The 26,106-nt window shown below is 41.4% G+C and overlaps 1 protein-coding gene across 4 annotated transcripts; it reads left to right on the plus strand.

Moving 5' to 3' along the window:
- The first annotated feature begins 234 nt into the window (after nucleotides 1-234).
- Nucleotides 235-25,894, plus strand: TBC1D7 (TBC1 domain family member 7). Of its 4 annotated transcripts, none has more exons than XM_065398853.1 (9): nucleotides 235-295; nucleotides 1,561-1,662; nucleotides 6,932-7,051; nucleotides 7,864-7,944; nucleotides 11,730-11,917; nucleotides 13,076-13,213; nucleotides 17,099-17,244; nucleotides 24,418-24,547; nucleotides 25,645-25,894. In XM_065398853.1, exons 3-9 carry the CDS (start codon nucleotides 6,940-6,942, stop codon nucleotides 25,729-25,731), a joined length of 882 nt encoding a protein of 293 aa, XP_065254925.1. In that variant the 5' UTR covers nucleotides 235-295; nucleotides 1,561-1,662; nucleotides 6,932-6,939; the 3' UTR covers nucleotides 25,732-25,894. The 4 variants fall into 4 exon arrangements, with proteins under 4 accessions (XP_065254925.1, XP_065254926.1, XP_065254927.1 ...); XM_065398854.1 differs by lacking the exon at nucleotides 235-295 and adding an exon at nucleotides 922-963; XM_065398855.1 differs by lacking the exons at nucleotides 235-295; nucleotides 1,561-1,662 and adding an exon at nucleotides 993-1,226.
- Nucleotides 25,895-26,106: the final 212 nt, after the last annotated feature.

Genomic DNA, 26,106 nt, shown 5'->3' on the forward strand with positions numbered 1-26,106 from the left:
GGATCTGCTATGCGAGTGTCTGTTTTCCCTCGCCCAGGCAGAGTGGATTTGGGCGGTGCGCGCGCTCCCCCCGACAGGGGCACGGGGGTGTCTGTCTCCCGTGCTCAGCCTGGGGGTGGATTTTAGCGCGTCTCTCTCCCACGGCCCGGCCTCCAGCCCTGCGCCCGCCCCCTCCTCCTTTCCATTGGGCGGGCCGGCGGCGCCTGCGCCGGGCTGGGCTCCGCCTCCGTCGTGTGTTTGTGGCCGGGCCGGGGCTCAGCGGTGCGGGCAGCGAGCGGCCGCCGCCTAGCGCAGGGTTTGCAAAGAGCCGGGGCCGCGGGGGCTGGGGCGTGGGGAGTCTAGTCCCGGGTCCTGTCCCCCGGCGCCCTGCGGGCTCCTCCCCCGCTCCCTACAGCTCCAGTGACGCCACCCCCAGCCTCTGTAGCGCCCCGACCCTCCGGAGCCACCCCCCAGTCCCTATAGCACTCAGCTGGCCTATAGCCACCACCCTTATAGCACCCCACTGGCCTATAGCCACCACCCCGACCCTATAGCACCCCGCTGGCCTATAGCCACCACCCTTATAGCACCCCACTGGCCTATAGGCACCACCCCGACCCTATAGCACCCCGCTGGCCTATAGCCACCACCCTTATAGCACCCCACTGGCCTATAGCCATCCCTTAGCCCCTATAGCACCCCACTGACCTCTAGCCACCACCCAGCCCCTGTAGTACACCACTATCCCCTACCCCACCATCTGCTCACCTGCCCTCTACAGCACCCTGCTATTCTGCTACCCATCCCCCTCAGCCATTTCCTCCCTCTATAGCACCCACTCACTCCATTATTCCCCTCATCATCAGCCACTCACCCACCCATTATCTTCCTCCCTGTCAACATCTAGCTCCCGTAGCAGGCTGCTGTTCCCTTCTGCCCTGTATTGCCCCCCCATTATTTCCCTCTGTGCATCTGGTATTTCTGGTAGGTGTCAAACACCTCAATGGCCTCAATGGAGGAGGCTGGTAGGGAGAGGAGAGTGGTGTGAATTGGGGTGCCACAGAGGGGAACTTGTGTTAGTAATTTTAATTTCATCCTGGGGGTAGGTGACCCCTCCCCCACTTTCCCAAATACATATATGCTAGAAGCTTTTCCTTTGTAATTGTGGATGTTTGCAGAAAACTTACAAAATATCAGCTGTGTGTATGGACCAACACGGTTGAAGTGTCACTTGCTGCTTCTCCAGAGTGAGTGTACGCTGTAGAACCTTGTTAATCCACATAGCTCCATAAGGTGCATGCCAAAAGATGGTTGTTCCCTCTTTGCAAAGATTTTATAGCAAGGTGGTGTAGTAAGGTGTCATTTTACTACTACTTTTGTATGGCTGGTGTAGAGCAGCAACTACAATTTCACCTGAAGTTGATCGAACCAAATGGTTACATCAGGAGTAGCAAAATTTATTGCAGTAATGCCTCCTTCATATTTATAAATTGGGCAGTAGGTAATGATATGTTCGATGGTCTGTTGTGGGGAACCACACTTGCACACCAGGGAGTCCTTGATTTTCCATCTGTGCATTAGATATCCGCATCTACCATGGTTGGTTTGAATTCGGTTCAGAGTTGACCAAGATGACTGGGGAAGGTCAAACCCAGGAACCTTCTGCGTGGGATCTTGCACAAGGTGCTTATTTTTTAACTCTTGTTTAGCCCAATGTGCTTTCCAAGCCTCCTGATCATAGCCTGATTGTATGAGGCTAAACGAATGTTCCCAGAAAGGCTTGTGGGATTTAAGATGTTGGGGCGGGGGACGTTGTCAAGGTCATGGTCAATAGGAAGACATCTGTTTTCCTGGAATCACTGAGCTTCGCGGAATGTTGCAGCAGTTCGGTGTATCGGCGGGGGAGTGATGCTAGACAGGACAGGTAGCCAGGGTGTTGGAGTCAACTTAAGGGTTCCCATGATGCACCACTTCACTGTATTCAGCTGGGTCTCCACAAGTCATGTGTGGCTGCACAATATTCAGCTACTGAATATACAAGTGCTATTGCAGATGTTCGCAACACTGATGCACCCCAGGTTATACCTGCTAGTTTCAGGATTATGTTGGCTCTCGTTTTTATCTTTGCAGCTACCTTCTCAAGATGGTCATGGAAGGTGAGGGTGGTGTCAAGTTTCACTCTGAGATATGTTGGAGACTAATCGTGTTGTGCATTTTTACCTCAGAAAGCTACTTTGTGTGTTTTTGGCACTCTTATCAAGATGAAATGCGCTTACTATTGTTTTTCCAGAGTTTACTTTGAACCTCCATTTCCAGAAATATTGTTCCATATTTTGGATGTCCTCAGTTAATGCTTTCTCAATGTCATGGAGGTTTGCTTGGATTGTCATGAAAAGATCATCTGCATATCCACATTTTCATGATTTAACTGGAGACATGTCACTTATGTAAATATTAAAAGGGTTGGCGCAAGTACAGAGCCTTGTGGTAGCCCGTTGTTTATGAAACGGGGTGAGCTGTTCTTATTACCCAGGTACCCCTGTAGGCGTCTGTTACTCAGCATGGTCAACAGCAGGTGAAGTGTTTGCTAGCAAGGTATAATTTTAGCAAGTTTCAGCATCAGGCCCTTAATCCATACAGTATCGTATGCAGATGAGAGGTCAACAAATATTGTGCCAGTCTTTAAGGGTTTTTTTGATAGCCAGCCTCAGTGTGAGTTGTGAGTGCCAGAACTTGGTCACAACAACTAAGTTTTGGCCGGAAGAGCCTGCCTGTTCCACACAGGGATAATTGGCTCAGAAAAAGGGCGTATTCTTTTGAGGAGGATATGTTGAAGAAGTTCATAGGTCGTACATAGTAGAGAAATTGGCCTATCTCAGTGGCTCTCAGACTTTTTTACTGGTGACCCCTTTCACATAGCAAGCCTCTGAGTGCGACCCCCCTTATAAATTAAAAACTCTTTTTTCTATATTTAACACCATTATAAATGCTGGAGGCAAAGCGGGATTTGGGGTGGAGGCTGATAGCTTGCGACCCCCCATGCAATAACCTTGTGACCCCCTGAGGGGTCCTGACCCTCAGTTTGAGAACCCCTGGCCTATCTCTTCCTGCTTTATCAGGGGGCTTTCCAGGCTTTGGAGTGGCAGTTACCATTGACTCACGCCATATTTCAGGGATCCGTACTGTTCTTAAGGTAACGGAGTACAATGTTGCTAGCCATTGGAGTCCTTTGGGGCCGAGATGGTGGAGGAATTCTGGCGGAATACCATCAGGGCCTTCAGCCTTCCCTTTTTTCATCATGGCAAGTCCTTCTTTTACTTCCTCTATGCTGACAGTGACAGGTTCTCCTCAGGGGATTGATGCAAGTGTTCGGTAGAGTTGTTGATACACTTCTCTTCTTGTGTGTTTATCAAGTGGTCCTTTTGTGTTCTCTACCAGTTTGGAGGCTATTGAGTTTGGCCGTTTTTTGTGTGGCCGGTACTCTGTGGCATTGGCGGCCCCAAGACGTCGTAGTAGGGTCCAGGCTTGACAACTTGAATGTGTAAAATCAAGGTTTTGCACCCAATCAAGCCAGCGCTGGCATCTTGCTGTGTCAAAGGAATGTAGCAGGGCTTTTGCGGTATGAGAGCTCCTGGTCTGATTGTATTGCTGGAGCAACTCCTGTGTCTCTCTCATCCAGCAGGGAGTGTGCTTTTTTCGGAAGCCTCAGGGAATATTCTTCTTTCCTGCTACTTTCAGGAGCCATCCAAACCGTTGATAGCATTTCAGGGCTTTGGAGATGTGCTCCGGCTCTGCTCCAGCTCCAGGCAAAAACCTGCAGTTCCACTGCTCCGGAGCTGCTCCACGCTCCAGCTCTGGGCTCTGCTCCAAAGCCCTGGTGGTGACTATTAAAATCACCTGCATAGATGCATGGAATAGGAGTGCTGGGTAGTGCTGGTTTTGGCCATTTTGTACCAGGGGCTTTATAGACGTTGGTAATGTGGAGCTCCCCTACTTTGATAGTTGTGGCAAATGTGATCTCCTCTTCAGTTGATGGAATAATATTGAAATCTGTGATAGTGTCCTTGATGTATATTGCCAAGCCATATTTAGGATGGTAATGGCTAGTCATTAGGTTGTGTCCATAGATATGGTAGTGCCTAGCCTGTTGGTTGTTGCCAACATGGGTCTCTTGCAACATGAAGATATCAATGGTGTAAATCTTCAGCAAGTTTCCAAGGTACTTGAATTTTGTCCATGAGAGTCCTTCAACATTAAGTTGCAGGATTCTTATTCCAGGGCCTATTTGGCATGTTGTATGGCCCTGAGGAGGAACTTCAGGATTTGTTGAGTTGCTGCTCTAATGACCAGGAGATCGCTGAGCGATGTTTGGTTGCTGAGTTGATGGCATTCGTTGTGAATTCTCACTTAACAGAGTGGGCCCGTGAAGGCTGCCATCTTCCACTCCGTCATTTTACTACGAGAATATTAATTTTCAACAATATGCTAAAGAACATTTTACTAGCTTTCTATGAGGTATTATAATCAACTAGACTATGCTTATCAGATTAACAAAGTACATTTTGTAATGCAGCATCTTTGCTTTTCTGTTTATTGATTTGATAATTGGCAAAATTCTCTTGATCTGCAAATAAACCTCCTAGGTCATGACCTTGCAGACACTTACGAATACATGCAACTTTATGCAAGTTAATACTCCCATTGAAATCATTGGGATTGTTTGTAGAATGGGACCCTAGTTATAAGTGCTGATTAATAAGGTACTATTATAGCTATAAATAGACTTGGCAGAATTCAGTTTTTATTTTTATAATTTTGATGGATATTATCGATGTTTATTTTTATTTTTATCAATTTAAATTTTCACAGTTGTAGGAAATTATGGGAGGGTCAGACAATTAATGAGTAGACATTGACTTTCAAAAAGTTAAATCTTTATAATGCTTAAAACACAAATTGTCAACATCACATGTCAAAATATACAAAGCAAATATCCTTACAGAAAACTAGTACGTTCTTAAGCAGCATTTTTCTCACTTTGATTATTGTTGACAGAAATATTTTTTCATCTATTTGTGCATGTCCAGGAAAATTGACGCTTATTGACGCTTACCAATAAAAATCGAATCCTTTCAATCCTCGTTATAAAGGGGCACCACTCTGTCTACATCATGCTTGACTGTTGTTTAATAATATTTTACTACTTATTCCTAAATTGCTGCCTTCTAGTTTAATAACCTGGTAATAAGTGTTTCCTGAGAATGAAAATATTTATATAAAGACCAATTGAGTTGTTTGCTTTTTTTCTGCAGAGGTCTCTTAACTAACACACTGAAGACAGTTTTTCCTGTTCAGTTGACCATATGAAATCAAGATTTTAAAGTTGTTTGGTTGCCTGACAAAAAATGTAGTTTTTCCAATTTTGGGGGATATCATCTGATTCTCAAGTAAATCAAAATTAAATGTTTTTGCTACGGTGACAGTTTAAATAGCATTCCTCTGTACAGTTGTACCATAGTTTTTTTTAGGTTTCTCTTATTTTTAGCATTCTATCACTGTAGGTTTAGTTGTGCCTTTACTTTAATATCTGTTAAAATGTCACTCCACCAACTGTAAGAGAACTGAGACTAATTTGCTGCCTAAATATTATATGTCAAACACAAGTAAAAATTTAAAACTCTTTGGGGCAGGAATGGTTTGGGGTTTTTGTTTGTTTGTTTGTTTTTTGCTGTGTTTACAGTATCCCTAGCACAATGGGACTTCTGGCTACTGCTGCAATACAAATTAATAATAAATACTCTAAAGGCCCGATATTGCAGTGCTTGGCTTGTAAAAAGTCTCAAGTGTTTATGTAAGTGAGGCATTTTGGGATCATCCCCAAAGAAGGATGTCTCCAGTAATGTGAATAGTGTCTGTCTAGTTTTGAAATCTAAATGTGATCTGATCAAACACAATAAACACAAATCTTTTACTACTACTTGGTTTTGGGTGCTAATTTTGGGCCTGATACAACAAAGACCTACATACTTGCAAGATCAGGGGCTTTGTGTATATCCATAAATACGTTTTGTTCCTGGTCCTCCTATAAGCCACTAGAGAACCATAGCTGAAAAAGGCTCTATGCTTGTGCCATTCGCTCCAAAAACAATAAATAAAAAAAAAAATTCTTGTCAAATTTGCCATATATTTTTGGACATCAAGGTCAGGATTGTTTTTCATTACTCTGAGTTCCAGCATAGTGCTTCTTAGCTTTTGCAAATCCTCAAATTACGAGAGATCCTCTCTGTAAAAAATTGAGTTCAATCACAATGGAAATTTTCTATCAGAAAATCTAATGTACACATTGCATAATATGCAACATATTTTTTAAGATAGGGACAATTTATTTATATTTCTTTGATCTAGAATGACAAGCTCAGGGTTGTGGTTGATGCTGTGCATGCTGACAACATGAGTGTCTTATTGAAATCTGCACAGTCTTTGACAGGTCTGCATTCATCCACCTCTACTCTTTGAGCTTAATGCTCTGTTATCAGTTTCTCAGTTATCCTTGTGTAGTAGGCACTGACAGTTTTACTTGTCTGGATAGTAGTTCTACTTATCCAAGCTTGTGAGCAGTCAGACTTCTCACAAAATAATCATATATTGTTTTAATAGATTTTGCAAAACAAAGTGTCTTTATTTTTCTAAAGCAATGTAACTTATTACCCAGTTTATTCTCTTTGAAATCTGACTCCGTTAGATCTACCCTACTTAGTCCAAAGTCTATTTTTCAGTGGTGTCTGTCTGGGATGCACGTGTCTTGAAAGTCTTTCAAATTCACTAGATGTTACTCATGCCATAGAGATGAAGGAACTTAATTCTCATCAATATACAAAGGCAGTTTTCTCTGAATTATATCCAACAATGTGTTGTTACTTTTTTGAAACCCCCCCCCCACCTTCTCCTCCAGAATAAAACATGGCTGAGGATTCTCAGAGAAACTTCCGCTCTGTCTACTATGAAAAAGTGGGATTTCGTGGTGTTGAAGAAAAGAAATCATTGGAAATCCTACTGAAAGATGATCGATTGGGTGAGTTGATCCCACTATTTCCTGTACTTTCTGGGCATGATTTTTGGTTGTGCTGAAAACCCACAACTAACTGAAGTCAGCGGTAACTGCTGGTGCTTAGCACCTCTGATCCTTTGTCTTTAAACTTTTTATGTTTTTTACTGTGATATTAATAGTAATGTTGCAAAAAGAGTAGCATCTAAAATTGCTAGGGGATATTCTAGACTTCAGTGGTACTGATAGCTTCCAATAGGTGCATTTGAGAAGCAGTGGATATTTTATTTAGAACCTCTTGCTTATTTTTCTTCTTCTTCTTTATGCCGAAGAAACTGAAAATGTTTGTACGAAAGTAATTTTTGTTCAAGAGTTGCTCAGCTTCTGCTGCTAATTCCTCCTCCTGAAAGTCACAATGGATTGTGATATGATTATTATTTCTACTGGTCTCTGAGGGTGCTAAGTCTGTCATAGAACAGAAAGATAGACATGGTCTCTGCACCAAAGAGCTTATTTGTAATTAGTCTTGAGGCAGCAACACATTTTTCAAAAGTGCCTAAAATGTCATTTCCCCCCTTGATTAGATCTGGTGTACCTATGGCTTCATTTTAAATCGAGTTAAGATTTAAATTTTCAATAGAATCATTGGAGCAGTTTGTATGACACTTCTATCCATTTTGAACCGAAACGGATTAGCTTTTATTGATAGTCCTTTTAAAGAGCAATTTGCAGATGTAGATCTGCAACTAAAGAATTGTCCTGTTTCGGTGAATCAATGCCACTATTGAAAATATTTCAAGTTTTTAAAATGTTTTGAAAAATATTTGCTTTCTTTGCAGATATTGAGAAACTTTGCACATTTAGTCAAAGATTTCCTCTCCCATCCATGTATCGTATCCTGGTGTGGAAGGTGCTTTTAGGTATGACATGTGAGACTGTGGTTTTAACTGTAGAAATAAGAATAAGCTGGATATTTGTCATTTGTTTGGGGGATTGTAAAAACATGGAATACTCTGTTTTGTGACCAGTTGCTAATGATAGACATGGGTCCACTTCTGCGTACTCACAAGTTTCACACAGAGAACATTTAATGTACACATGCAAGTTAACAACGATTTGACTTTCTGTTTTATGCATGCATTTTGGGAACTGTTGTACATGCAGTTTTACAAAATTAGGTAATTGAATTTAACTTCTATAAATGTGCTTATAATGTCATGGACATGATATGAATAATTAGTGTGGGTAAAGTTGGATGTTTAATATAAATAGCTGACATCTAATAGGGTTTTCAGTATTGTCAAAAAAAAATTGGACATCTAAGTGAAACTGAATCGCTGGTCAAAACTAGATTTTAAAAAGGGATTTGTATTGAACTGATTATTTAATAGAATATGTCTGTGGTTAGAATCCCTATTGTAGTAAGCTTTCCAACAAGGTTTAGCTCTAATTTTTCTTCTAATGTTAAATGATATTTGCCATTGGAGAGGAGAAGGAAACCAGGACCATAAATAGGCCAAGTCCTAGATTCTGTGTAGCAAGTGAGTCAGATTACTAATTCCAACAGTATTAATGGTGCTTTGGAACAGCTTTTTCAGTTTATTGGATTTATTAGGTGTGAATTAACAAAGCTGGGGGTGTGCGTAGCGCAGGAATAGTAATAATTCTTAGAACTATGAACGTGCCAAACTTCACCTTTAGGATGCTTTTCAAACATTAGCTAACCTTACAGGAATATTACCAGTTTGAACATTTAAAAAAAATCCTTACTTAAATCCCTATTAATGCATTAGTTAATTAAAACTGAAATAAATTTTGGAATCTGTTTTTTTAACTATTTGTGTCTGCCTATCTACTTTATTCATTGCTATCATGACAATAAAAATAGAGTAGTAAATGTCAGACTTCTGTCTACTCAGTTTCACTTCCTGGTTCTCGTGCACCAACACAATGCTTTAGTGTCTGGGTTGCAAACACCGAAGAGGAAAGTTTAAATCTTGTCTAAAACTTTTCTCGTTAAACATTTTTTGTTCACTTTATTTCAAAAGTGAATTATTTTAAAAATTCATGAATGTCCATGTTAAGATTTATAAACACTTTTTTGGTGCAAAACCTAAAAGTTGATTCTGAACCTTGTGATACTGTTTCTTTTACTAAATGATCATACATAATGAAACCCTGGGCAATAATAGAATTAAGCTAGGGATAAACACAGTTCTTGAGACAGGTAACTGAAAGTTGTGGAGATTTAGAATCCTTTAAAATGTTGTGAGGAAGAAATATAGATGGTGTTAAGAAGTAACAGCAGAAGATCTTTCATCCAAAACTGCACTGTTAACTGCACAAAGGAATTTCTGTGCAAAGTTGTAATTCAGTTTAGAGCCAGTAGCATTTGTTCACTGCCTCAGACACCATGATTTGTGAATCTTACAACCCTATGATACAATGAAATGTTGGGTAGGTCGAGTCCTTCTATGTATTTTATATACCAGCTTATATCTTAGTCTGATTCTGAGTATATAGAAAGTGTAAGAAACATATTTACAAATTTCATTTTAGAACTCAGTGTGGACATTTTAAATATGTGAACTCTTTTCAGTTAAACAACCCAGAACAGGGTAAAGCATTCTATAGACACCTTGGGTCTGCTGAGGCACAAGGGATAGTTGAGTGCAGGGAGAATTGCTTGTAATGTCTTCAAAGATTTTTCTTAGTGTAAACATTCATCAGGAACTGCAATCCAAAACATCTCTGCCTTGAGGATTGGAACAACAGCCTTATCCATTTCTGTGGGGAAGCATTGTCTCTTGTAAAGAAATTTACTAGTTTAGCAAGAGGGTTGCAATCCCATCAATGAACTACTTCTAAAATTGGATTTGAAAGATGATAGGCCCTGATGCCTTCCCAGGTTATAAAGTGTGCCATATATATATCCTGCTTAATTTCCTCAATAAAGTATGGCTCATTGTAGCTAAGTGGAGGGTCTGTTGCACTAAAATGATTTATAGACTTCACTGCATTTTTTGTGACTCCCTTTTCTCTGTCTGCCTAGGGTCAGTTTTCTAGATTTAACCTGTAAATTTAGCAGCATGTACTTGCTTAGTTATGATGGCTTGTTCAATCCCAGCTGTTAGGATGCAGCCTGATTTGCTCTGGCAGTTTGAAGAAAAGTGTCTGTATCTATTTTGTTTGGTACTCAAATTCTGTGATTTCCTGGGTTAACACTTGGGATTACTATTCTCCTTCATTTAAAGAGAGGCAAAAGCAGCAGATTAACCTGATTCAAGACTAATTTTGAAGAGTGCCTCCTTCTGATTAGTTCCTACAAAACTACTGATTAGTTTTACACCATTAGTGATACATAGGAGCATTTCTGCTTTGGCCTCATTGGGATCTTACTTTTGTTGAAGTCACTGGCAGTTTTGCTATTAACTTCAGTGGTAGCAAGATAAAGTCCTAAGTGAGGTGAAATCATTAGGATGAAGGAAAGTGCTCAATTAAGAGAGCACTAGAGGAAAGATGTCATATGAGGCTGTTATAGGGTGACCAGATGTCCCGATTTTATAGGGACAGTCCTGATTTTGGGGTCTTTTTCTTATATAGGCTCCTATTACCCCCCACCCCGTCCCAATTTTTCACACTTGCTATCTGGTCACCCTAGTCTGTTATGGATCTCATAAATCATTTATCGGGACAGTGGAAAGATAACTTATCCTTCTTGTAATGGTGGTAGAAAGATTGGCGTTTAATATAATCAGCTGTGTTATGTGAGGAAAATTTAGTGTGTTACATGCTTCTTTGGCTGACATGGTTATGGGGCCTCTACCTGAAATTGATTCATCCTGTGTTATTGAAATTACTTCCCACCACTGATTCAGAGGAAGATTGATCTCTCTGGTAAAGTCTGTAAAGAAGGTTCCACTGCGGGTAATGTAAATTAAATAAGAAAGTTGCACAGTACCGTTGTGTTACTTATATGCACACACACAACCCTGATATTCTTAGAGGGACCGTAGAATTTTGGAAAGGGAAGTGTTCTGTTTTTGTATCACTGCTCTTCAATCTAGGCTGCTGATGATTTGTTATGCTGTTGGTAAGGCATTTGTATAGGAAGTGCCCATTTTGTTTTTTTCTATGAGACCATGAATGTCTTAATTACTAAGGAATAAAATATTTGTTCTGCAGCTACGTTTATCTCCAAAACAAAGGGAAGGCTCAGCACAAATACACAGAAAACGCAATATAGTAAATGCTGCAGATAAATCCAAGCCAATGGCAGTTTTGATTTTTTTTTTTAAATGCATTTACTTCATTACATCGTTAAACTAATTTCCCCTCATTCCAAACAATGAAACCTCTTCTCAACATACCAGCCTCCAGTGACCTCATGGACAAAAAATGATCAGCCTGATGCTGAGGCCTAAAAGGGGATCAGTAAACCAAGTTCGTGAATAAATCATTCCTGCATTCGGTCAACACATGACCTTCCATTTTAATAAATATTATTATTTGCTTGTTCTGTGTCGTCTTGTCTTTATAAGATTCCATACTGTAACTTTTAACCAAGCTCACATGAGTAAGAGCTGCATGATTGGGACCTACATCTTTTGCAGGCTGTATATTAGTACATATTGAAGTAAGCGTAGCCCCTTAGAAAGAGGATTCACTGCTTTCCTTCTCTCTCTCTCTTTTTTTTTTTTTTTAGGAATTATTCCTCCTCACCATGAATCTCATGCTCTGGTGATGAAGTACCGAACAGAACAATATAGGGATGTGTATCATGCCCTCCAAGTAATTCGGTTTATCAAGGATTCTACCCCACAGGTTGAAGTTTTCCTTCGCATGCATCAACTGGAGTTGGGAAGGTTGCCTCGAAATCTGGCTTTTCCTCTGGTCAGTTATTGTTTCTTTTGACTTTCAACAGAACTCTTTCAGATAAAAGAAACGTTAAACTGAAACTATTAATAGCATGAAAGATATACACAGAGACAAAATGAAGTGTGTGTAAAAACAGGATACTAATATCAAATTCTAGGTTTTACTCAAACTGTACATTCGTTCATTTCCCCCAAATTCTTGCATAAGCTTTTATGCCTTAAAATCTTTTCTATATATTTTTTTCTGGACTTTGTTGCCTTTTGTATTCTAGCTCCTACCTTCATTTCTTTTTGTCTAAAATGCCTTAAAGCAAATGACAATCTTGCTGCCGCAGGGATTCCTGAATGTCTTGGGGCCGGGCCACTAAAAGCAGTGATTTATGCAATTTACATTGTGTTCCTAAATTATTGCAATTTACTAACCTGGCATTTTTGTTAACCTGAGCTGTTTTGGGGCTTTTTTCAAGCATTTAGTGCCGCTACAGAACTACTTGACCATTGATGATGGGAGTTCTGCTATCTAATAGTTAATTTCCATGACTTCTATTCCCTTTCCGTGTCTAAAAGCAGAGAGCATGATATAATCTTGGTGACAGGGAAATCTAACATTTAGTGAAAGGAAGAGAACATGCATCTCAAGTACATATTGAGTTGTACTTTGGGAATAAGGTGCCTTGTCCCATGGGGGAGAGTTTACTAGTATCCAGGTAATTAAAAGTCTACAGAAGTGGCCTTTTATCTAAAACAAAATCATTCTGTACACATCAACATCTATAAGCAAAGAGCAATTCTATAAACTAGCAAGCATCGTGGTGTAAAAGGGAGGAGGATGGCCCCATTTATTTGATAGAACACACACCATTAATATTGACTCATGTCACCTGATACGGAGAACTTTTTATTTCTATTACATGACTGAGCCATGCCAAACTTCTGTCACTTTGATTTAAAAATATAAACCCCTTTTATTTATTTAATTAATTTATTTATTTCCGTATTTTACAGAAAATAGTTATGCAGTTATTTCCAAATGCTTTAATTATGTCAGTACCGTTTCTCGTTTCACATATTTGTTCAGTTCATCTATCAAAATTACAGGGTCAGGGAATCACAATAACTTACATGGGCAGCCCAACAATTCTGTGGATCCCAATTTTCTGTTTTTGTTTTCTAGGAACCAGAAGATGAAGTGTTTCTTGCCATAGCTAAAGCCATGGAGGAAGTGGTGGAGGATAATATCGACTGCTACTGGCTTGTCAGTAGTTTTGTGAATCAGTTAAACAACAAATACAAAGATTCGTTACCACAGCTGGTAAGTATTGTTTGTGAAAAGAGACTGAGTGGAGTGGGGGGAGATGTGACTTGGTATGCACTGAACATCTTGGGAGCTACGTCTAGGAGCTAGCAAGGGACTGGAAGTCAGTAGGCCTGGTTCTGTTCTGCCACTAGCTACTATAAAATAATAATAATAGGCCTCCAGTTGTGCTTTGTAAATTCCCTGATAAAAACTTTGTGGTGTAAGAAATTGGTCTTGTTTGCTAAAACATGTTTCAATTGCATTTTGAATTTTTAGACTTTTAAGTTAAACAAACATGTACAGGTTTGAGCACAGATAGGATTTAGCTTTTGTATCTGTAACCCGCTGCTGCGGATATCCAGAGCTGTGAGCCACTGGGTTACCCTCTGCCTCAGCAAGCGTGAGTTTTGCTGGCGACTAGACTGTGTCTCAGCTCTCTGCCACACCAGCCCAGTCTTCCTCATCAGCTAGGTCCTCAAGGCTCTCCTGGCCCAGACCTTGCCTAGCAGGTAACAGTCACCCCTGAGCTCCTCAGAGATGTTTCTCTGCAATGCACAGCCCTTACCACTCTGCATTCACAGAAGATACTAAGTTTGCCACTCTGTTAAAAGAGTCAATACATCACAGGTTTATTAATCTAACTGGAGTAAATACACCCATCTTTTCAAACAGCACTGAGTTGGTTTATAGTAAAAGTAAAACAAGTTTATTAATAGAAGAACATGGATTAAGTGATACCATGTAAAAGAGATAAAGGAAGAAATGGTTACAAGCAAATACAAGTGAAAACACACATCAAAAAGTCTAAAATTTAATCTAGCAAGATATAGTCTTTGTTCAAGATGGTTTCTCTCACACCGAGTTTCCTTGACAGCTTTTTACTGGTTGGCTTGGCCAAGACCTATCACAGAGATCAAATTGCTTGGTTTCTTTGTCTCCTTAAGGTGAAGGAGCCCTATAGTATCTTTCTGTTCCTTATATCCCCAAAGAGATGTCTTTGTCTTACAGATCAGAAAGACCTCCTGGGTATTCAGTCTCCTGTATCTCTCTGTGGTGCAGGAGTCAGTTAATTCTCTGTCCCTTGAGTTCAGGCTCAAGAGAACCCCCACTGGCTTAGCTTAATAGCTTTGTTTTCGGCTAATGTGTAAATCGAGGTAAACCCACATTCCTTGGTCTAAGATAGACCTGTTTATTACCTTTACCTAGGCTAAACTGTCTTTGCCTTAAGGATGGTCTACATTTAAAATGCTACAGTGGCACAGCTGCAGCACTTTAGTGTAGACACTACCTACACTGATGGGAGGGGTTCTCCCGTTGTCATAGGTAATCCACTTCCCCGAGAGGCGGTAGCTATGTTGATGGAACCATGTTGCTCAGTGGTGTGGATTTTTCATACCTCTGACGGACCTAATTAAACTGACCTAGTTTTCTAGTGTAGACCAGTTCTTAAATATGTTCTAGTACAGTAACTCCTCACTTAACATCCTCCCGCTTAACGTTGTTTTGAAGTTCCGTCACTGCTCCATTAGGGAACATGCTCGTTTAAAGTTGTGCAATGCTCCCTTATAACGTTGTTTGGCTGCCTGCTGCGTCCACTGCTTGTAGGATTCTGTGGAAGAGCAGCGACTTTACAAGAGAGCATTGCACAAGTTCCTCTTTTCCGCCTCTTCTTCCTCCCTCACAGCGCTTCAGCTTAGGACTTTCTGGGAAGGAGGAAGGGAGTGGGGAAGTGCCGTGACTCCGCTCCTCCCTCTCCCTCCCAGAAAGTCGTAAGCACCGCCAAACAGCTGTTTGGTGGCAGGGAAGCACTGGCAGGAAGGGGGAGGAGCGGGGACGCAGTGTGCTCCAGGGAGGAGGTGGAGTGGGGGTGGGAAGAGGTGGGCCTGGAGTGGAGTGGGGACGGGAAGAGGTGGGCCTGGAGCATCTCCCGGCAAAGTCGGTGCCTGTTCTTCTGGGGGAAAGCTGCCACTGCTGCTGCACAAGGTGCTTCCTAGCTATGGGCTATGCCCGTGTAGGGTAAGCCAGGGGCACTTCCCAACCACAGTACAGTACTATACGGTACAGTATATAATGCCTTTTGTCTGCCCCCAAAAAATTTCCTTGGAACCTAATCCCTGCATTTACATTAAATCTTGTGGGAAAATTGGATTGGTTTCACGTCATTTCATTTTAAGTTGCATTTTTCAGGAACATAACTACAATAAGTGAGGAGTTACTGTAATGTTATACAGAGGGAATTCATTACTTTGCATATAAGGTTAACACATGTATTTTATAATAAATTAGTAGTAAACATGTTTTTAGCTTTCTTATGATACCTCATAAGGCATATTTTGTACAAATATTATTGCAGTGGTGTGTAGGGTGTAAATACAGGGATGCCTAGGGTCACAGTATCCAAGCTCAACTGGAATTCCTACAACTGCAGTCACTTTTTAAAAATTATTTTGATTTTAAACAAAATCTGTCACAAGCCTAATTACACCGACAATTCTGTACTTTGCATCAGACCACTTGTAGAGCTGTTTAAATTGTTCTGTCTCTACTACTGTGTATCACATATCCTTCATTAGCCGATATTCAGGCAACAGGTGCTGGTGCTGGTTTTGAACTGAGAACAGGTTTTGTTGTTTTAGGAAAACAATACATTTTGAATCAAATTGCAATAAAATGTCAGTTTAGTAGGTTGAGTTCTTTTGTTAGTGGACATTTAAAGCAGGTAATGTTGAGTTTCTGCAGAATTTCTTTGTTAAAGGCAACTTGAAGAAATTTTTTTTAGGTTTACTAGTATTTATAAGAAATCTATTGCTTTATCTAGACCTTTCAAATAACATTACAGTAAGAAACCTGTTCATAAACCGTGTCCACTCATGTAAATACATACCTGGGGGCCTGATCCTGCACAATTGAAGTCAATGAGTGGAAGCTCAAATCCTTAATGTAGATACATGTTCCTGTTATAAAATAGTTGTTTTATAAACCCGCCATCTGTTACTGGAGTTAATACACTCAACTACATCAATTGCCATAATTATTAGTGTTTGCATGCCTGAAGTGTTTTCACAAGTGTTCCCATTAGCAAGAGAGGGGGCTATAGATCCTTCACTCCCAGATTTTTTTCAATAGTTTATGTATTCTATCAAAAATAGGAATTTTGGAATACAGCCACAGGAAAATCTTTTTGCCTTTGACAACTGTAAAATTAGTCATTTGTCCAGCTGTCAGAAAATAGTGAAACTCTTGTGTTTTTTATATAAAAAGATTGGAATTATAAATGCATAATGATGATTTTTAAATTCACTCTTTTTTTTAAACCCCACCATTATATACCATTCTGCTGGCCTTTCTAAAAACACTTCTGACAGGCTTTTTTTAAACAGCAAACAATGCTTTTAATAAGTTGCATAGTGATTTGCTCTGAGACGTGATTTCTCCTGTTTTGCTGCATTGTGTGTTGGTTTTGTGATGTGCTCAAATGGAGCTAGGTTTGTGATGAACTAAACTCAGTTTTACTTGTGATGGTAGCAGCAATTGAATGCTGGTCCCCAAATGGTGAAAGTTTAGTGCAGGTATAATCCTCTGCGCCACCTGAAATTCTGACTCCTTACTACACAAAGGAACAAATGCTACAGTATTTAGAAGCCCTCATAATGGTAGGTGATTTTTTTTTAGGAGGGGGGAACCAGTTGGTTTAGCAAATATGCTATCAGCCAAATGCAGAGTTCAATAAACCTTGCCATAGGTGAATGTGACCTTGCAGTACATTATCTAATATTAATATTTTAGCATTTGCTTTTTACATGTGTTTAATTTTGAGACACTTCTCTTAAAGTGAGAATCAACTCTGAGTTCCATTTGATGTGAGGTATTTTAAACTTTGCTTCCCTGTTCTTTCTACAGCCAAAAGTTCTTGAACAGTATTTGAATGTTGAAGATAACAGACTCCTGGCGCATCTGAAGGCCTGCTCTGCAGTGAGCAAACTTCCTTACAATCTTTGGTTTAAGAAGTGCTTTGCAGGGTGTTTACCTGAATCCAGTTTACAGAGGCAAGTGTTCTCTTGTGTGTGTTTGTTTGTTTGTTTGTTTAGGAATTTCAGCTTTGTTTAGCTGCTAGTACAAGATAACTTCTCTTATTTCATCACCCAGAATATGAACTAGATTTGAGGAAAACTGATTTTAAAGTAGCACTGATTTAGAAATCATAACAAAATTTGATGTGACTCCACTTATTACAGATATAAGATCTTTTTAAAAGTGTGGATTTTTTTGGTATTTAAAAAAGATGAGGTTAAAATGTAAGAATTTTGGCTGTGTGCACTAACACCACTTAAAACCCCAAATCCCTATTTTGTGACATACAGCTAAAGGCACCTGAATTTTCAGATGTTTTAGTTGCAGTTACTGCTTCACTAAGTGAATGTTTACTCTTGATTATCATTGAATAAAAATATAGTGGGAGAGTTTGTTTAAAAATATAGCACTTGATATGTTAAGCATGACAAAGTCCATGAAAATAAAGCATACGCTGGGCTAGTCTACACTACACAGGCTTTGCCAATACAGCTGTGTTAGTATAGTTATACCAGCAGAGTCCCTAGTGGAGATGTCAGCTTGAAGGATCGGAGCCTGTTTATCACTGTAGTAGCTAAGTGTTTTTTAAAATACACCTCTACCCCGATCCTCTACCCCGATACAACATGACCCGATATAACACGAATTCAGATATAACACGGTAAAGCAGTGCTCCGGGGGGGGGTCAAAGCAAGTTCAATATAACGCGGTTTCACCTATAATGCGGTAAGATTTTTTGGCTCCCGAGGACAGCGTTATATCGGGGTAGAGATGTATTTACTTTAAAATGCATAAGTCAGTCATGTTAGGTGGCATTCTTGTTCTGTCAATGTCTCAGAAACAAAAGACAAACCTAAAAACATGAGCCAAACCTATTTATTTTAATACAATTGTTTCCTCTTCATTTCACTCTGAGAATTAATTCTTCTTCTTCGAGTGCTTGCTCATGCTTTTTCTATGTTAGGTGTGTCCGTGCCCAAGTGCACAGCTGCTGGAGATTTTTTTTTTAGTGGTATCTGTAGGGCCGGCTCTGGTGCCCACTGGAGCCTCGCGCTCAAATGCTGGTATATGGAGTGCCGCCAGCCACACACCCTCTCAGTCCCTTCTTACCGTCCATAACAGTTGCAGGAATGCTTCTTGTGATTGCAAGTTCCCTTGTGGTTTTCTTGGACTGTTTTAGACTTTTCTCTTGTAAATAGTTAAAATAGTTGTTTAGTTAGAGTCCTAACTGGGACATTGTCCCAGGGATGGGACATGCCCCAGTCCCTGGGCTTTAAGCCACGTGCTGCCTGTCACAAACCTATGCCCGTGAGTGACCCGCACATGAGCTGCCTTAAGTGCCTCGGTGAGACACGTCAAAGAGAAGTGCAGGATCTGCAAGGGCTTCAGGCTGTGCCCCCTCAAGGACAGAGACATTTGGCAGAAAGCCCTATTGATGGAAGCCGCCCTCCGCCCAGCTTCAGAGCTGTCCCATTCTGATTTGGCACCGAGCACGCCTGCCTCGGTGTGGAGTGCTCCACTGACACCATGCCTTTCCCGGCACCGTACTCTTCACCTGTGCCCAAGAAGAGGCACAAGAATCAATGGGCTGACAAGGGACGCTCTCCAGTACCACGGACAGTCAGGTGGCTAGGGACCTGATGTCTCTCCCAGTGACGCCAACACCTCGAGACCCAGGCCCAACTCTGGGGAATCCTCGAAGGTGGTTCCCTTGGGGGGGAAACCTTCTATGAGGCCACCTCGTTGGCCTTCAACCCAGTGCCGATCACCGTCGCAGCAGCGGTTGCCAGCTCAACTACGGGCCGCAGCGCCGTTCGCCAGCTTCCTGGTCTCCATTCCCCCCCTCCCAGCACTGATCTCCAGCACTGTGTTGAGCATCTTTGGCACTGAGCCACTGACTTCGCACCACCGCTCCCCTGTGTGACACCGCTCTCTGGCTCACCGCCATAGCCATCAGCAAGTGGCAGCGACAGCTCCCCCTTGGTCTCCGAGGGAGGAGTCCTCCTTGGGGTCCGAGAGCAAACCCAGCTCTCCTCCGAGACAGCAACGACATCATTCTTACGGGCTGGATTTCACTGCAGGTCCATCATTGGGGCCATGGCCATTGGTTCAGTGTCTGGCCCAGTGGCACTGTTGGAACCCCTGAAGGGGGTTACCTCCCATGCTGGGACCATATTCCCAGCAGGCATCCTTGGTAGTTTCCGAAGGACGGAGCCTTGCTCTGATGTGACTGGCTCAACTCAGAACCGGATCCTGGTACTGAAACCCGGCGGTTCCGGCACAATCAGTACCGGCAGTGGATGGAGAGCCAGCCACACCAGCAGTGACAGCCGCCTCCTCGTCTTCCCCTGATGAGGCGGTCTTTGCTTCAATCTGTTTTAGACTACCTGCTCCGCCTCAAGCACCAAGGCCTGGCCATTTTGTCGATCATGGTGCACTTGGCAGCTATCTCAGCCTTCCACCCTCCAATCTAGGGCAGATGAGTCTTCTCCCATGAAATGACAATCAGGTTCCTGAAGGGGTTGGAGAGAGACTACCTCCAGATTCGCAACCCAATCCCTCCATGGGACTTAAATCTGGTGCTGTCTTGGCCATGGGTCTTCCCCCCTGCCCCCCTTCAAGCTACTAGCCTCCTGCTCCCTGCTGCTGCTCTTGTGGAAGGTTGCTTTCTTGGTAGGGGTCACGTCAGCCTGGCGGGTCTCTGAGATAAGAGCACTAACATCAGAATTCCCTTACACGGTGTTCTATAAGGACAAGTTCCAGCTTCATCCCCACCTGGTGGTCTTACCAAAGATGTCATAGCTCCATTATAAACAGGACATCTTCCTACCGGTCTTCTTCCCGAAGCCTGGCAAGACTAATGAGCATCGGTTGCACTCTTTTGATGTTAGACGGGCCTTAGCCTTTTACATCGAGAGAACTAAACCCTTCCGTAAGCTGACTCAGCTTTTTGTTGCAGTGGCAGACAGGATGAAGAGCTGGCTGGTTTCCTCTCAGAGGATCTTGTCGTGGATAACTGCCTGCATCAAGTTCTGCTATGAACAAGCAGGGCACAAACTGCCCATTCCATCAGAACGCAGGCTTCTTCAGGAGAGTTCCTCGCACAGGTACCAATTCAAGATATCTGCAGAGCTGCTACCTGGTCTTCGGTCCATACCCTTGCGTCCCATTACACCATCACCCAGCAGGCCCGGGACAATGCCAGCTTCGGCAGAGTGGTGTTGCAAGCCGCATGTCTGTAAACTCCGAGCCCACCTCCAGGGATACTGCTTGTGAGTCACCTAACGTGGAAATGACATGAGCAAGAAGAAAAAACAGTTACCTGTCTTTCATAACTGTTGTTCTTGGAGATGTGTTGCTCATGTCGATTCCATAAGCCGCCCCTCCTTCCCCAGTGTCAGAGTTGACGGCAAGAAGGAACTGAGAGGGTGCAGGGCTGGCGGCATCCCATATACCGACACATGAGCGCAGGGCTTCAGGGTGCACCAGACCTGGCCCTACGGATACCAGGGAGGGAAAAATCTCCAGCAGCCGTGCACGTGGGTGCATACACACCTAACATGGAAACGACATGAGCAACATTTCTTGAAGAGCAACAGTTACGGTAGGTAGGTAACCGTTTTTTATGCTTAAATGTGTATTTATGCTGGATACAAGGAGATTATAGGTGCATACACTGCTATCTCGATATAACGTGACCCGATATAACACAAATTCGGATATAATGTGGTAAAGCAGTGCTCCGGGGGCGGGGGGGGCGGGGCTGCGCACTCCGGTGGATCAAAGCAAGTTCAATATAACGCGGTTTCACCTATAACGCGGTAAGATTTTTTGGCTCCCGAGGACAGCGTTATATCGAAGTAGAGGTGTATTTGTACAGACTTCATAGTAATGAATGAAATATTGCCAATTTTTGAAAAACAAAACAAAACAGTATTTCAGGACAGTTACTGAAAGTCCTGGTAATGAACTGAGGTAAGGCAGAATAAGAATTTACTTTCAATAAAGGACTGCACTTGATGAGGAATCTAAGAAGTTGCCCTGAGAACCTTCTAGCATTTTATTCTTTTTACACAGACTTGTAATGTGTGCCTTGTTTACAGAAAAGTGTAGATGTGGAATAGTTCTTTGCATTCTTTGAAAGAACAACACACAGTAAATAAAACTTGATGTGCATAGGATTTTGCATGAAACTTACTTTGTTTCAGCTTCATATTATTTAATTTTGTATTTTTTCCCCTTGTAATTGTCAGTATGTTTTTGTGCAGTGAAGGAACGGTAGGAGAGTCCTTCTGTGGCTAGTTTAACACCTATTACATTTCTAAGGATGTTAGTCTCTCACAAAAAATCCCACCAACCCATCGTTACGAGTAGAATGTTTGCTTTAACTTTCAGTGACAGTGAGTAGGACTTCTAGTACAGTTTAAATTTCTGTAGTCATTTCCCCATCAATGTAATAATAAATTAACTTTCACAAGTTTTCTGAAGCCATAAACCGTGAAAGTATGGCTGATCCTAAAAGTTAGGATAAGAACACTTGAACTAATAAAGATGTAAGGTGTAAAAACTATGTAAGAAAATACCTAATTACAAAAATAAATCAATAAATAAACTCAGTGGCCTTCTACGTTAGCCTTTTTTCTATCATTTTCTACTGCTCCAGCTCGGTTGGTGGTAGCACTAGCATAGACAAGGCACTGACAACTGCTAGTGTATTTATCATCATGTCATACACTCCCATTCCCATTATTGTTTTAAATTAATTGAGCTGCATGGACAGTAATAGCTGGAAGTTAAGGAGAGAGGGCAAGAGGAGACAGAGCTGGTTAGTGCTAACATTGGCCAGGTCTACACTACACACCTCTGGTATTATAACTACGTCTCTCGGGGTTTGAAAAACCCACACCCCTGAGCGACGTAGTTATACTGAATTTAACCCCCCATGTAATCCGCCTCTTGGGGAGGTGGATTAACTATGCTGATGGGAGAGCTCTCTCCTGTTGGTGTAGGAGCATCTTCACTTAAGCGCTACATTGGTGCAGCTGTGCTGATGCAGCATTTTAAGTGTAGCTTTTTTGTCTCCACTCCTTTCCTTAAGTGTGTGTTATGTAAAGCCTCCGCTCAAATGCGATTGTAAGATCTGTAACTTGTATCATTAAGTTCTGCAACCTTTTTGCAGACTGTGTAACTTCAGTGATTGTTAGCATAGCCTTTGAAGTTTTGTAACCTTTGCAGGCTCTGTAACCTTTTCAAGTTACCACTTGTTTGAACTTCCAAGCTTTGTAATATCCCATCACTCACTCAGAGAGAGTGTGATGAGGGAGTGTGTGGGGAAGATAAGGGAGTGTGAACAAGGGAGTGTATGTGGGACTGGGTAGAGAAGAACTGCAAGGAGAAGAGAGCCCGGAGCCAGGTGTGCCTGATGTAATCTGCCCTGAGAAGGCAATCACGGAGTGCTGTAAAGAAAAGATGCATGAAAGGAACAGGGACTGGGAATGCTTCTCGGTGACGGACAAAGAAGAAAAACTCAGTGTACGTGACAGGAGCACCCAGTTCTAAAATAAAAGGAAGCAGCCACGCACACAAGGTGCTGCTCCTTAACCTGCTCAGCAGCCTGGATTCGTGACCGCAGGCGGACACACCAGATCTACCACGCTTCGGCTTCTCGGCCTCCATGCTGTCTCTGGTAACTCTCCGCCTGTGTAAGTGTGTGGGTGCATGAGGGAATGAATGCAGTGAATGTGTGCGTGTATGAATAAGCTCCATCTCTTTTCTATCTGACCTAACAGTGGCATTGTAATAAAACTAATACAAGTGTGACCCTGGGTTGGTTTTTAGGGGAACAGAGGTAACGTTAGACTGGGGATTAGTTAACTAATTGTAGTTGTTTTAATATGAGCATTTAAATGAAATGACTGAAATGCTTGTTTGGGAACAGGTTGAGTATCAATGGATATGTTTCGGGGTTTTTTAAAACCCATGCTGTTACCTTTCTGTAATGACTTCAGTCACCACACCAATTAAATCTGGCAGCAGAATCATGAAAGAAGGCTGGATGTGTCACAGCAGCTTAGTTTTAATACATGTTGGAAAGACTCTTGCCCTGCTCTCTTTAGGATTATAATTATTTGTGCAGTCACAAGTTATACTTCTAGTGTCTGGGAAGTAAACGTTGTCTGGGGCACTATCATTTGGCTTGTGCCTTTTCTTCTTGACTTGTGATGTATAAAGTAGGCCTGAAGATTTTATGGTTTTTTACACATTCACGTCCTGTGTAGATTTTACAATGATTGGAGAATGAGCACAAATGGTGACATCAAGAGCTATGATAGTGAAGGTTGAAGAATTGAAAGAGGGAGGGACTATTTTTTAATAAGGAGTCGTAGTGAAACTACTTGCAGCCTTTGGAAATTTACCATTCAGGTTCCCGTCTAAAGTTGTCATCTGTAGCTTTATGCAGCATACTAGGGGGGTGGATGTGAGGAAGAGAGTGGGTTGGGAGGGTCAGTAGATGTTATCTGTGTATAATTATTATTTACAGAAACATAATTGGCAATACCATGTTGATATCGGTTACACTTCTCATACAATAAGCTGGAATATTTGGTCAAAGTAGGTATACTTGTTTAGTTAGCTTAGCACTTTATTCCTTCTGAACTTTTAGTTTCAGTTGGTTAACTATTTGACAAATGTCTTTATAGATATGCTAATTTTATTCCTTTTCTTGGCACCAGGAAAAAAATCTCATTGTCACTGATACTGTTGTGACAGTCATCCATGTGTAATAATTAAGCTTACTAGAACAAGATCTGTTTGTTAAATTTTAGCTTATAATCGTCTAACAATGCAGAACATCTGTATGTGTTTTATTTCTAATTGGGGTCTTTGTGTAAGGTTGGCAGCAATAGGCACTACTACTGTACTGCTCTGCCCTTAATCCATCATAGTTAGAGATTTAGTAGAAGTCATTAATTTGTAACGTTTGATTTCCTTACTTTGAATATAGATGGTACTGGTACAGGTACTGCATGTATAATTTAGTACATTGCTACATTCATTGAAATTATATGAAAAAGAGATTTGTTGCAATGAATAAAAGATTAGAACAGATTAGTGTGGTTTGTTGACTTTGTTACTTACTATTTTAGGGTTTGGGACAAAGTTATTAGTGGATCCTGCAAGATTCTTGTTTTTGTTGCTCTGGAGATTTTATTAACCTTTAAAATGAAGCTAATGGCCCTGACTAACGCAGAGAAGATCACACAGTTTCTGGAAAATGTAAGTACTCATCCTAGCTGTGCATTATTTTTGGTGGTATAGCAAATATTTTCAGGTTTAAAAAAAAAAAAAAAAAAACAACTTTTTTTGTCCCTTGTTAATTCAGTTAGGATAAAAAGCATTGCAAAATGAGTTACATGATATTACCCGCAATTCTGAGAACTGGGTAATACTCAATCTGCCTTATCTTCCTCAGTTTTAGTGACAGTTTGATTGTGGGTTTAATGTAGAAAAGCAATGTTTAATTTTTGTATGTATTTTTATTTAGTGGTAATATTTTAAATTTTAAGTTTACCATAGTTCTAATAGCAGTTGCAGTCATTACAATGTTACTAACTTTTAGGAGGAAAGGAATCCATAAGGTGGCTGGTCTCAGGGTTTTAGCAATGCCTGATGTAGGCTTTTACCTTTAGAGGCCAAATTGATAACCACCTTCAGAAAAATCCATCGGGATTATGGGGAGAACCCACTGTCCTTTAAATTTCCCCAAATTGTTCTGTTGAGGGTGATTTGGGCTCCTCTTCCTCCCCCACACTGAATGAGTGGAGCTTTCCAGACATCCATGGAGGCAACAGGCTCTCTGCATGGACCATCAATGCCTCAGCACTGCCTTGAGCCATCTTGCTAGGACTTGTCGTATCCTGGCATTGGATCCCACTCATGTTCATGTGGTACTGAGAGATTTCTGTGGAAAAGTTAGTGTAGCTTCAAGCTGTGTTAATTTGTTGAAATTCCTCACAAGGTTGATGGCACAATGCTACCTGGCCCTGGCCTGCTCCCTCCCCAAAGAGTGCTCACTGTGGAGGTGACTGAAACACCGCCCTCCACCTCCATTTATGTGGAAACAATGAGATTGTTTCTCTGAGAGCTGGGTGCCAATCTGGCTAGGCCTGAACACATGGGATCCATCCAAAGGCAGCTCCTACCTATGCCCAAAATAAATATTGATTAGGGGCAAGAAATGACAAGTTTAGAAAGTGAAATAAACAGAATGGAGAATAGAAATAAATATTACTTTGAGTGATTGGATATTTTGTTTGAGGCTCTTTGACTACCTTGTTAAATTTAACACAAACCTTTCTCCTGATCTTTTGTAGATTCCTCAAGATAACACTGATGCAATAGTGAGCAAAGCTATTGATTTGTGGCACAAACATTGTGGGACACCGGTACATTTGGTATGAGAACTTGCTGCAGTCCTCACGGTTTGGAAGGACATACCTTCTGATTGTCCTTCCCTAGATTAGTATCTGTAGACATTAAATTGTTTCACATTTTTGCTGTAAATATCACGCTGATTAATTTGTAAATTGTTGCAGTAAAAATAAAGACTGAGTTGTGCTGTGATGAGCAGTAATTTTGGTAATATAGTTGCAACATTCAAATGGGATAGTGCAGTGGCTCTCAACCTTTCCAGACTGCGGTACCCCTTTCAGGAGTCTGATTTGTCTTGTGTACCCCAAGTTTCACCTCACTTAAAAACTACTTGCTTACAAAATCAGACATAAAAATACAAAAGTGCCACAGCACACTATTACAAAAAATAGTGAAAAATTGCT

Source organism: Emys orbicularis, chromosome 2 (genome assembly GCF_028017835.1).
Source record: "Emys orbicularis isolate rEmyOrb1 chromosome 2, rEmyOrb1.hap1, whole genome shotgun sequence".
NCBI classification, from domain to species: Eukaryota; Metazoa; Chordata; order Testudines; family Emydidae; genus Emys; species Emys orbicularis.